At 37.2% G+C, this 13202-nt stretch overlaps 1 protein-coding gene across 1 annotated transcript in view; it reads left to right on the plus strand.

Moving 5' to 3' along the window:
- sff (sugar-free frosting) overlaps positions 1-13202 on the plus strand; it is a 133594-nt gene extending 120392 nt beyond the window's left edge. Inside the window, exons 12-17 of the mRNA XM_019059283.2 lie at positions 136-302; positions 1987-2158; positions 4270-4442; positions 5864-6137; positions 7128-7227; positions 8732-13202. Of these exons, the coding sequence (XP_018914828.1) occupies positions 136-302; positions 1987-2158; positions 4270-4442; positions 5864-6136 (785 nt within the window). The 3' untranslated portion in view covers position 6137; positions 7128-7227; positions 8732-13202. The remainder of the gene's footprint in view (positions 1-135; positions 303-1986; positions 2159-4269; positions 4443-5863; positions 6138-7127; positions 7228-8731) is intronic.

Genomic DNA, 13202 nt, shown 5'->3' on the forward strand with positions numbered 1-13202 from the left:
TCTTAGACGGTCGTCCAGGTAATATTTTTCCTATGGGTTGCTAAGGGATATGCTTATACCTTTACAAATATTACTGGTAAGCTCTGATTTTAATTTTGACCTCATTTTTATGTATTGACTTTTTTCCTATTTCAGCGTCCACGGAGGAAGTTTCATTAACGCCCATATCCTCACCAGAGTTGACAAAAAAATCGTGGTTCGGGAGTCTAATGACGTCCGAAAAAGACGAAAACATCACGGTATTGGTGCGAGGGCGGCCTTTGGCTTCCTTAAAAGCGGATCTTATCCATGCCTTTCTTTCTGTGAGTACCTTAATTTGAAGATTTCAGTAATCGGGCCAAAAAAATCACGCTGAGGTTCAAAACAAATAATGCGCGTAAATTTTGATGATAGTAAGCTTTGCAAAATAGAGTATGTAATTTTTGAGACTTGAAAAAAATCCGGGAAGGTTGTGAATATTTGAAACTTAGCAAATCTATAGAGATTATATTTTTCGGGTGTATTTGCCTGACCAAAAGAAAAGGAATTGTGTTGTGCTCAAGAAATGTTAATATTTTGGTTCTTAGTTACGTCCAATAATTTTTGTTGCACGAATCGTATTCCACGTGAATTTTGATGAGAGGACATTGAGTATACTTAATGTTTAACTCCACACCATTTAGTGGCCTATTGTAACACGTAAATACCAATGATACGTTGGTAAACATCATGTTGTTTTGCCGTCTCAAAAATAAACCACTACTCTGAAGTAATGGCTCGTGATACAATGGACCACTAGACAAGGTACGAATTTCAACATTCTGATACATGGCTCTTAACCAAAATTTCACGCAAAACACGATGCGCACAACGAAAATTACCGATATCAACTCCTTACGAAGATATGTAATAATTCTTAATGCGTGAATTCAAACCACCCGCTTATGAAAACTCAATGTTCTACGTGATTCACATTGCGCGCTAAACGTTTATCATGATAGTCTGTGCGATATAAAAATCTGAAAACCTCAATCTTAACGGTTTGGCTCAGCTGTAGCAAATTTCTTGTGGTTTGAACAACACATTATGGGAAATGAACATTGCTCGATTGAGAAGCTTGCTGAAACCGTTGTAGCGCGCGATTTGACTCAAGTAGAGCTTTGAGTTTCTTGTGAGCGGGCAGTGCAAATTCCTCGTAACCAATGTGAAATAAAAACGTTATTATCTTCGTTAGGAGTTGGTTTCAGTAATTTTCGTTGCACGAATCGTGTTCTACGTGAAAGTCTGGTAAAGAAACATGTACCAGATTGCTTAAATTCGTACCTTGTGTAATGGTCCATTTGGATATTTCCCCCTTTTTATATTTGCATTATAAACTTCATCGATTGCATATAAGTTACGCAGAAATGCATCTCCAACCTTCAGCCTTCAGCTCCCTTCATTACGTGGTATGATACGTGGTATGATAGTTTCACCCATCGATATATGTTTCTCAATGGTTAATGAATAAGCACTGATCCTTAAAATACTCTTACCCAAGTAGCAGAGGTTGCAACAACTTGCAACAAAATCGTTTGACTCTTGCAACTAATAAATAGATTGATGTGCAGATTGCCTACTCTCTCCCTCGAAGGAGCTATCATTGTTGGAACTAGTTGCAATTAAGTTGAAACATGTTTCAACTTCAAAGTATTGCTGGTTGCCTATCTTTAGATTTTAAACAACTTTGGTTCAGCAGTTTTGCAATCTCAGCAGGTTGCAACTTTGTCCTCCGATCAGATCGCCGAAAATCGGCACTTATCGACCAAAAGTTGACCGAAAGTTGCATTTTTGTCGCAACTAATACCAACATTGTTGCAACTTGTTGCAACTTTTACATTGAAAAATGCTACTTGGGTACTAATGCAGTTTCATTTTTTCCTAAATAATTTGAGTGGAGGAAAAAGTCTATATAGTGATTTCTCTCTGTTTTCAAAGATTGATTTGAGTCACGTTTGTATTTTGCAGATATCTGAATTAAGTCACAGTGTATCTAGTCCAATGTCGTTCCGAGTCGAGTACAGGCGAGGATCAACCGGTGCTGCAATGTTCCAAAGACAAATTAGATTTGAAGTAGATATATCAATTGTTGGCAAAGCCAAAGACTACATGCATGCTGTTACCTTTAGTCTAATTTCAGGTGAGTTTTTACTTCATTGTACCCTCTATATTACGTATCGAAAATGGACTGCGTTTAACAAAAAGGAACCAAGCCACGTCAGCTATTGCCCGATTTAAGTGGCAGGGCCGGATATACCTACTTGCCGCCCCCTTCTCATTCGTTTTGAAACATCAATAAAAACCATCAAGTGAACGTGCCGGAGGGGGAGTTGTGCATAAGACGCGTTTACCTACTCGTGTTGGATATATTTTTTGCGAAAGCCCTGTCAACACTACTAGCAAAATTTCACGGAACTTTGCTCCTCCATTTATAAGAAATGAACCAAAAAATTATGAAAGAACAAACATAAATGTGGTATAATAATTTTAATTTCCGCCGTTGCGCCGCGCCGCGCTGATCGCACTGTGTTTGGCGCAATGCGTGAAGTATTCCTGCAGTCTCGTAGGCGCTATGCGTTTCACGCCAACCGCTCCTAACCGCACTGTGTTTGGCGCAATGGGTGAAGTATTCATGCAGTCTTGTAGGCGCTAAAATGTGTTACATGCCGACCGCGCTGCGCCGCGGGCTTGTCCTTTTCATCTCAAGTCCTCGTCATCATTCCTCTCTGCGCTTAGCTTCGGGCCAAATTGCGTGTTTAGTTCCTCATCTCTTAGCTCGACTAATTGGATTACATTTCGCAATAAGGAACCACTATCTCTGGCTCTTCTATTAAAGCACATATCTGCATAGGGAAACCAATGGCGTGTATGTTGTTTCTAAAATTGGCCAGAAATAATGGTTCCTTATTGCAAAATGTAATCCAATTAAAGATGCTGTCTCTTGTATCACCGAAAAACGACAAAATTAGAAATTACTATACGCTCAGGAAAGAGAAATTTTGTCCCCTTATCTCATTGATACTTTCTTTTCTGAATCCGCTTTTTTTATACCTACATTTAAAAAAAATTACAAAATTTGCCGCCATGGGCCACGGCCTATGTGGCCACCCCCGTAATCCGGCCCACTTAATAAGTGGGCAATTAATTTTTACGAGAGAACGTGTGTACGGATTCCTTTGAAAATTTTGAGGAATTTGCTTCGCACTACGAATAAAATTCACTGTTTGCATGAAAATCCACACAACCGTTTTCGCGTAAATAATTAAATTGCCTAATTGAATTTGGCAATAGCTGATATGACCTGGTTCCTTTCTGTTTAACGCGGTCCAAATTCAGTGCCGTCTTGAGGGGTTTTCGCACGTGGATCAAACTGTAAGCGCCTTCAATGCCTGTGTATATAGGAAGGGATTGGCTCCCGTACAATGGACGGTCTGGGGTCTTCCCTCGAAAAATTTTGGAATATTGAGTTCGTAATACAGTAATTTTAATGCATCGCTAAACAGAAAATTGTGCATACTTCATGCCTTATAGGAAGCCTGAAACCATTTTTTTCATCCAACAAGGTGCAAGAGGCAACGCATAGCAACAGATTTTTTTTATGACAAACTTGATCTTAACTTCCCTCAAAAATCACAAATCACACTTCAACGCGCGTTGTGACGGTGCAGAGATACAACTTTACGTGCTTGATGGATGTCCATATTGCATGAGCAACATTGAAGGTGCGATGGCGAGAATCATGAACTTGCAATGCTCAGCCGTATAATGCCAATGATGTATCAATCAAATTGGGAGGAAACTTTAAAAAACTAGACCCGATCACGTATTTTCTATATTCAGTTATGTTGCTCATGTGGCCTTTGAAGCACCTCTACAAATAAGACAAACGGGAGAGAAGACAAACTGGAAGTAGAGCAATTGAAAGGATGCGCGTTGATGACGGCGCGGCGCAGAGATACAACTATTCGTGCTTGATGGATGTCCGTATTGCGTCTGCAAAATTGAAGGCGCGCTGGCGCGAGGCGTGAACTTGCGATGCTGCGCGCTCTCAATTATTCCTCGTTAATGGAGAGTATTCGTTATTGTCGCCCATAATTTTCTTTTCAAGTAGTTCCTGTGTTGTAATGGAAGAGTAAATAATATTTTTACCAGTCTCATCTTTCTTGTCTGTGCCCCTCCGACATAACTTGATGTTACTATAAATTTTGTGTATTCGAAACGTGTTCACGGTTCACATTTATGATTTCACAGGTAATATTCGGCGATTTAGGAGAATATGTGAGCACATTCAAGGCCAAATCTGCACTCGTAGACCACCCCCTTCGCCTAGAGCTTCCAGAAAATTCAACTCAGAGCTCTCCGAAAGCTCCAGTTGCGGCTCTGATACTTCGGAGAGACTTTCGTCATATCCGGGATCAAGACAGGTAATGAACGATGTTTTCTTCGGAACGCACCATCGGTTCTCAATTCTCAAAAACTAATCACATGCATATTTTTAGAGAAATTTGGGGATTCAATTTTTAAGCGCCGACTGGTTCCTGCAATTTAGCAAGTGCATTTCATCATCATTTGGCAGCCATGTTTTTTTCTCTCTTTCGGGGTTACTCCAGGAGCAAAAGATCTATCTTAATTTTTGAGTCGATCAAATTTTAAAGGAAATAGGTATAATAAAAAAAAACTCCAAAAAAAATAGTGCAAATCACATCTCCTATCCTATCTTAAATAGTTTCACCACGAGAGTTCTGAGATGTAACACAGTAGAAAGATTTGATTGAATTAAATTAAAGAGGAAAGTCTTGCCTTTACATACGTAGTTGTTTATTACAAGTTGTTGTTGTGGATAACAACTGGCGTATAAAGGCAAGACTTTCTTCTTTAATTTAATTCATTTCATTAACATGCAAAACGCGATACCTAAATTAGACTTGATTGCACTATACAGATTACATCTCCAGAGATGCTGAAACCATTACATCCTACCTTAAGCGCCTCACCCTTTAAAAAAGATTCAAAGGACAAGGGTGGTTGATACAACTCTCAAAAAAATGAACGGTCATAATAAGGATTATTATTTGGTTGCAACAAAGTACACTATGAAATTGAGCAAATTCAACACGACCAAAAAAAATCTCATTTAGTGACGGAACTTCTGGCGGTGTTTTTCTTGTGATACTGAATACGAGTTTTATCATTCGCGATCCGCACAACTTGGCAACACTGTCTCTCCTCCATTTAAATCAAAATCGCCTCGGGGTCGTTCACGTATATCTAACGCACTTTTTCCAATTTTTTGCCCCCCCCCCCCCACTTTGAATTACATTACGCTGGCATGGCCCCCTCTAACCCCCCCCCCCCTTTTTCATTCGGGAAGGGCGGGATTTTCAATTTTTGGCTCTCTTTTTTTCATAATTTTTTTTCTCCCCCTGCTCAAATTTGATTCATAACGCTGGCTCAAACATTCCCTCCCCCCTAACTGGGTTACGTAATGCTTGAACGGCTCCTTTGGGTAAGGCAGTCTATTTTCAAAAGATATCGATTGTTTTACTACTATTGAGCATTGGCGGATCTAGAAAATTGGCAACATTATTTTCCTCCAATTAAATTTATAAAAATGTATCGATTCTTGGAGGGGCCAAGTGCTTCGACAAGAATCGATTATTTAACATGGGTTTAAACGGAGGGAATCCGGGGTTGCCAAATTGCTGGATCCGCCTCTGCTATTGAAATGAGCTAACCTTAGTGTTGCCAGCATGTTAAAAATTCGTATTTTCGTCCATTTTTTATCCAAACGGTTTTTGTTTTTGTTTTTTTGTTTTTAAAGTGTATGACTTACGTTGTTTTTCAGGGAGAATCGGACATCGAGAGTGACTGTTCGGTGTTTAGCATGAAGTCTACCGGGAAAGAGAACGGGAATAACGTGCGACTGAGCAACGGGCGGCGGCGAAGCATGGGGGCCTCGAACAACAACAACAATAACAACAATAATAACAACAACAACGGGAGTCGGAGCTTGGTTTCGCCGGTGGAGCAACGGACACCCCCGACACCCACCAGGTCCAGCAGCGAGAGCAAGACCGGAGGCGAGAGGCTAGTAACAACTTCCGGGTCTGTTGCATGAGGTGAGTTCTTGCATTGGTCTTAAAACAAAAATAGCCAACTTACATTATGCAGTGGAAAAAAAACAAAACATTGGATCTAGAGTCCAGACTCTTGAAAACGTTGACAAGAAAAAATACTCTTGATTCAATCAGATTTAAGCTTAAATCAAAAGGAAATCCGCTCAAATTAATGGTTCTTGATTTAAGCAAAAATCCGATTGAATCAAGAGTATTTTTTCTTGTCGATGTTTTTAAGAGTCTAGACTCTGGATCCAATGTGTTTTTTTTCCAGTGTGAGGTTTAGGAAAAGACGCTCATGCGATAGTCCAAGGCTAGTAAAATATCTATGGTTAATGTCGAAAAATCTCAAGTAACATAGTGCAACGAAAATAATGAAATATATTGCACTTTAATGCAATGAAATTGCAATTGAGGGGCTTGGAGGGCAAGGCGCATAAGTGCAGTTTTTGAAAAGACGAGATTCCGTGAATTCCAAAACTCCAAAAATTTTCAGAGAATTAATTTCAAGAAAAAATAAAAAAAGTAGAGTAAAATAACTGAGTATATCCTTGAAATTTTGGGAAATGTTTTCAAACAACAGCAGAAAATTCAGTGACAATTAAAAAAAAACCTTCGGTTATTTTTTTTTTTATTTTTTTTTTTTTATTTTTTTAAAAAAAATCAGAGTCAAAGGCGCTTTTTTGCTTAGCAACGTTTCAAAGTTTAACCGGACAACTTATTCATTCATTGAATCATTGATGGGTACACGTTTTACAGTGAGTATTGCGAAGAATCTTGATTGGAAAACTTACAGAAAATTTTGGAGCAAACATTGCAACCGTTCTCGAGTAATTGAATAAATTGCTAAAGGAGACTTTGCTGCTGTCTCCGAGTTTGATTGAAGACCCCCACTCAATATAACTATCCATTCCTAATCGTCCTCTACAATATCCTTTTTGTACCTTGTGTTATTTTTAGACATTGAATGATTTTCGTTTATTTTGCTTGCAGAACAAGCCGGTCTGCGAAAGCTGAACCCCGAGCCAAAAACAATATTTTTGATTTTATACGTCCTTATTGTTATCGTGAGCATCAAGGATTCACCTCATAAGTAAGAGTCGCTCCGTAAATTAATTCTAATATATCAAATATCGTGCGCATAAGTCTGTAATCTCATCGCAAAAGAACTAAAACTGAGAGTTTTCACAACTTATTTGGTTCTGTGAATTTAGAGAGAAAGATGAGAACTTCATGAGAATTTTTAGAGTTATTAAAGCAAAAACTAAGAGACTCAAAATTTTCCGCTCCATTTGATGTCATAAGTCTAGTAATGTGATATGCCTGATACCCCTGATAAAAATTGGCAGTAGAATCTGTGTTCCAAAATACCATAGACCTACAGCCGGCTGTAAGATTTCCAATAGCTTCTATAGCCGGTTACACAATTTCTTATAGCCTTTTATAGGCGATGGCGACTAAGCAACAGCCAGGCGATAAAGTGTATGCTAAACGTTACTAATTACGGATGCTGGGACTTAGTGAGTTTTTGGACTACCCCTCTCTTTTTGGGCCGTAGTATCTTGATTTATTTTGCGAGGAAAGCTCCGTACTTTTGATGGATGCCTGCCAGTCCTAATATATTAGAGCGCCTTCAGTTTCGTATGATACTGTGCAATACCTCTGGTGTGAAATAGTTGCTTCAAGCGCCGTGGTACGCTGCGGCGCAGCGCGGCGGGCAGCCAGCGCGAAACGCGCACTGGCGCCCACAAACCCAACAGGGATACTTCACGCGTTGCGCAATGCGTGAAGTATCCCTGTTAGGTTTGTAGGCGCCAGTGCGTCGCCGCTCCGCTTTGTGTTAGGATCCAATATTTAATCTGGCGGAGTCAGCGTTATTCAACTCATGATTTTGAAATGTTTGCACATCCTGTATGGATTATCCTCGTTTTAATTGATGAAAAAAAAATATGTAATAAAGGAAAATATAATGTGTGTTTTGTAAATATTAAGGTGGTTCCGTATCAAACTTAATGATTTCTAAAGCACACGAATTTCTACACAATTTCTTATAGCCTTTTATAATCGATGGCGAAAAAGCAACAACCAGGCGATAAACTATAAAGCTCGGCTACAGGAACTATATCCCGACTGCATAATTTTTTATCGCTTCGTATAGCCCGGCCGTATGATTTTCTCCGCATTCTACAACCAGCTATATGATTTTCTGTAGCCTTCTTTAGCCGGCTATAAAAATTCCTATGGTATTTTGAAACGCAGCTCTTATCGCCAATTTTTACCAGGGACTCTAAAATGCTTAAAAGAAACAGAATCAACGCTCAGTGATGAAAAATATATTCATATTTTTTATGTAACGTCTAAATTGGCGTTAAATGAATGTATTCTGAGACTTAGAAGAATAGCTTACTTTTTTTGCTATTATAGTTCATTAAAGAGAGAGAGAGGGGGGGGGGAGAGAGAGAGAGAGGGAAAAATGAAGACTGCTTAAAGTTTAAAATTGAAATAATATCCTTGCCCTTTTTTAGCACGTAGCCGTGCAAAACAATTCTTAATTCTATGATTGATGGATATAATAGATAACTTTTAATTCTGTTTAGGTACATTCAAGAATTGTTCCTGCAACCGTGTCTGAGAGGATGTGGGTATGCGCTCAGAATTCATAGCCCCTGCAACTGAATCCTGCAAACTGACGAGATTCATAATTATTTCGCAGTTGTAAATGAGGATTCCTGAGCTAATGAGGGGAAACCTGTGAATGCTGTTTTCTTTTTTATACGAAAGTAATGAAATGTACATTGAATTATCCGTCGGTTGGCATGCGCCAAATGAGTTAGAGTTCTATTATTCAAGGGAGTTTGGCAGGGAGAAAACTTCTTTGTTTGAATATGGTGCGTTTTTTAAGCGTGAATTAATTAATGAATTACAGTTAAATTTAAGTAAATAAGGAAATACATTAATCTATAATTTTTAATTTACAAATGTTGAAAATTGTAGCTGTTGATCGACTGAAAAATGTGTTTCCACGCTGTTTCAAATTTCATGTTTCCTAATATTATCTGTGACAAAAATCTGAGCTCAGTTATGGTTATTGGTTTTTTTAAATAATTGAGATAAACACGAGTTTTCGCTCCTTAGTTATGTATTTTATTTGAATAAGATATATGAAACAAATGCAATATAACAAGACTTTATTGATGTAATAAAGAAGTTATTGTCTCGTTTGAGCCAGATCCATTCGAACCAAACTCTCTTGCATGAAATGAAATCTAGCAACAGTTATTCTTGAATTTCGCGATGACTGAAATAAGCCTATACAGAGTAGGTAATAGGTATTTGATATTTTTCAATGTCGAAAACGCGCCTCTCACTTCGAGAATGGCGAGTCACTGTTAATATGTTTAAACCCATGATGTTAATGTTCTTTATTATTACTATTACTTATTATTTTACTTTATTCTAATATTGTTTGTAATGCTTTGCAAAATTCTGTGGCAAATTGTTTTTTTAAATAATTTTCGTAAGGGCCCTCATTCGCCCTTTTTGAGTCATTTGGATTGATAAAGCTATCACGCAGCAAAATTTAGCTCCTTTTTCCAAGCTTCTGAAATACGTTAGTGACTAAACCCAAATATTTTCAAATTGACTATTAACTGGACTGCATTTTGCAATTTGGAACTATAAATTCTGGCTCACCTGAAAAAACACTTAAGGGCTTAGGGAAACTAATGTCACATACGTTGTTTTTAAACCGGGCTAGAATTTATAGTTCCAAATTGCAAAGTGTAGTCCAACTGTCGTACAGAAAATCCAACGGGAAGCAGCAAATCTGTTTTTAGGCCACAAAAGTTACCCCTTGAAATTTCCCGCTTTTGATGATTGTACAATTCATAATTCTAATAAAAGCTCTTCATGAGAAACGTTCTTTTCTCTAGATTGTGAAAATTTGAATGAGTAACTATTCATACACGCGAGATATATCAATTCTCATTGGAACCTCAATATTTGGACGAAAAAGGAGAGTCAAACCTATGTAAAGATACAAAATCCAAAACCGAGTTATCTGCTGTTCTACAGTTTTTGAAGATTGTACTCGTGTTAATTTCGTTCCTCACCGCAGAAGAGCTTGAATTCTTCCACCTCGTGAACTTTTCACTAAGCACCTCTCTCATTTTACTTTTACTTTTAAGATAAATATTGCTATTTTTTAGCTACTAGATTACTGTAAACTGAGCTTGGCAGTTGCATAATCTTCCTGACACTGGGAAGATAAAAACGATCGACAGGTTTTAAATTTTTAAATTTTTCTGTACCTTTCTGTAGACCAGTCTATTTTCTAGTATTACCGCTTCCGGGTTCATATATAGGTTTCTGATATAATAATCAAAAACTGATAAGAGACAATGAGCTGTGTCGAAGATAAAATTGAAAAAAATGAAAAAATTTGACACAGCTCTTCATTTCGAAAAGTACTTTTTCTTTCAATTCAAATGATGTCTCATTTGCGTACGTTTTATCAGTATCATGGGCGAAAATGAAGGGCCAGCGCCCCCTTTCCCATTGAGATTTGAAATTGCTTCGGTCAATTTTCCATGATTTCCCAGAATTTACCGCCACCCCTTTCTTCGAGGCAAAGTTTGCATCCTTTCAATGACGTTTGCCTCTTCTCTTTCTCCGGAAAATCGGTCAAAATCGCGCCCTTCATTATCATAAGCAAAAGAGAGGATCACCTCTTCCTGATTTAAAACTTACAAACATTCCAATCCAAGCAATACGCCTGATCCAATATCATTACATTCCATTTTTTGTAATTTATTTTAGAGTGCGATGACTCCTTTTGCCGAGGTCTCTCTTTTCTTTGTATTTTTTCTCTTGAACCTCTGTTACCTTTTAACGGTTTTGATCATAAATTGCAAGAATTGACCCCGCTGTGCTGAAGGCTCAACCACTGATTGTGAGATGCTTACCTAAATAGTCCATGATTTAAATTTTGTAAAATGCGCTCAGCTGTAAATAGGGCTTTAAGCAATAGACATTTCTCGTTGCAAGGTTTTGTTACCATGCGGCTATTTGCGAGATTAGTTTTCAGATTGCAGATCAAAATCATACCCTCTTTTTCCAAAATATGCCTCCATGCTCTCCCTAGAACATCGACGTGTCAGATGATTGTTTTCCTCGCGTGTTTCAATTTCCATAAAACTTGCTCTTTAAAACCCTAGGGGAATTTCAACTCTTAAGAAGGAGAAATGGTGTGTAGACGCAGCTTTTTCTTTCTTTTTTAGGCATTACATATACGGTCTTAGGATCATAATTAATACTTAAATCCAGATTGACATAATCATAATAGTGGTGCGTAACTCACACAAACATGATGAGCATAATGGCACCTTTCGACAATGCATGTGCGATTTTGTCGTAAATATGTATTAACTAAGCGAAGAACTAACGAAATTTCTGAAGAAAAAAATTACTGCAAGTTCATGAAAACTGAATTTAAAGCACACACTTTGAAAAAAAAAAAAAAAAAAATAACAGAGCTATTAGTCGATAACAATTTCACTATAGGTCTGCATTTTATATCAACAAGCTATAGCTGTAATCAGGGTAATTCAACACTCTATCTTGGTAGGTATCAGGATTCATTGAAAAGTTACAGAAAATTTAAAATCTTCATACGATATAATTTCAGACAATCCCCTCAAAATGTACTCTTTCGATAGTAAATCTCAAAACCTTGTATTCTCGTCCGCAATTTTCAAAATTATTCCCTTGTTGATTTTAATACTTTAACACAGAAAAATAAAAAATTAACTCACGACTTCGTTAAATTTCGCATGATTTTGTTCCAACGACGTGCTCTCAAAATTATGTATAATTACCTTAATAAGTTATTCTTTGCCTTCAAAAGTAAGAGAAGTAAGTGCGAAATTTCGTGACATGCCACTGTCTAGACATTTACGAGATCTGTTCGTTTTCGTTCGAGGTTCTGAAATACAACTATACACAATCTTTTATCTCCATCTCTTATATCAATCTTCGATCTATACACAATCGAATTTTGTGGCAATGAATCAACTCTTTATGAAATACAGGGTCCCTTTGACAGCTCCCATTTAATTGACGCTATCCGCAAGTTTAAGTATCCTACTTTTATGGATGGCAGTATAATATCTCCATCTTTTTTAAATCACAACGAAGAACAATTAACTGTAAAAAGACAATAATTATGCGCTCTCTATCGAAAAGCATCTTCACATTACGAAGTCATCTGTTTCCCACATCGCCTAGCAAGTAGTGTGTCTGAATTTTCCCACCTTACCCCTCCTTACAAAGAAGGAGTATATTTTTCCAAGAATGAACCCAAGGAAGATGGTAGCTCTAATTTGCTTATTAACTCTACTTTTTACGTATGATTTAATTTTTGCAACCTTTATGAGGTTAAAAACATATACCTCTGGTTAAATATTGACCATTTAAGTGGCTCTTATTTTTTTGTCAGCGGTACTGTTTGCAAGGTAGCCATTATTTTTCTTGTAAGTAGAAACAAAGATATTGCAAATTCAAATATTGACCTTTTGGAAAAGTTTATTACCCTCGGTCCTCCATAAAAAGTAGAGGTAGCATTTCGATACTTTAATTCAAAACTTAAATATTTTATGAGACAAATATTCTAAATCAAAATGTTCCCCTGCCCCAAATTGTAGATATTATGCTTAGCATCCAAAATTTAAACGTGAGTTAGTGTTACCTACTTTACCAATTAGAAGAGTACATAGGTAGGTACAACAGCATCAAAGCACAAATTTTCAGAAGTAATGAAAATAAATAATTCATATTTTCATGGAGCCTAAATTGATGTTGTTGGTGAGTTTGTACAATGCTTGGACGCTTATGTGAGGTATTATGATATTTTTGTTCAGTGATATAATGTAATAAGTATATGTATAATTTTATTAGTATTTTTAGTGGCGCACTGTTTGTAATCATTATTTGATCTGTTATATTTTTTATTGTAATTTATTAATCAATAACTAAAGCGGTGATTCAGCCTCGCTGAATAGTTTCTATTAC

Source organism: Bemisia tabaci, chromosome 6, assembly GCF_918797505.1.
Source record: "Bemisia tabaci chromosome 6, PGI_BMITA_v3".
In the NCBI taxonomy this organism is placed as follows: Eukaryota; Metazoa; Arthropoda; class Insecta; order Hemiptera; family Aleyrodidae; genus Bemisia; species Bemisia tabaci.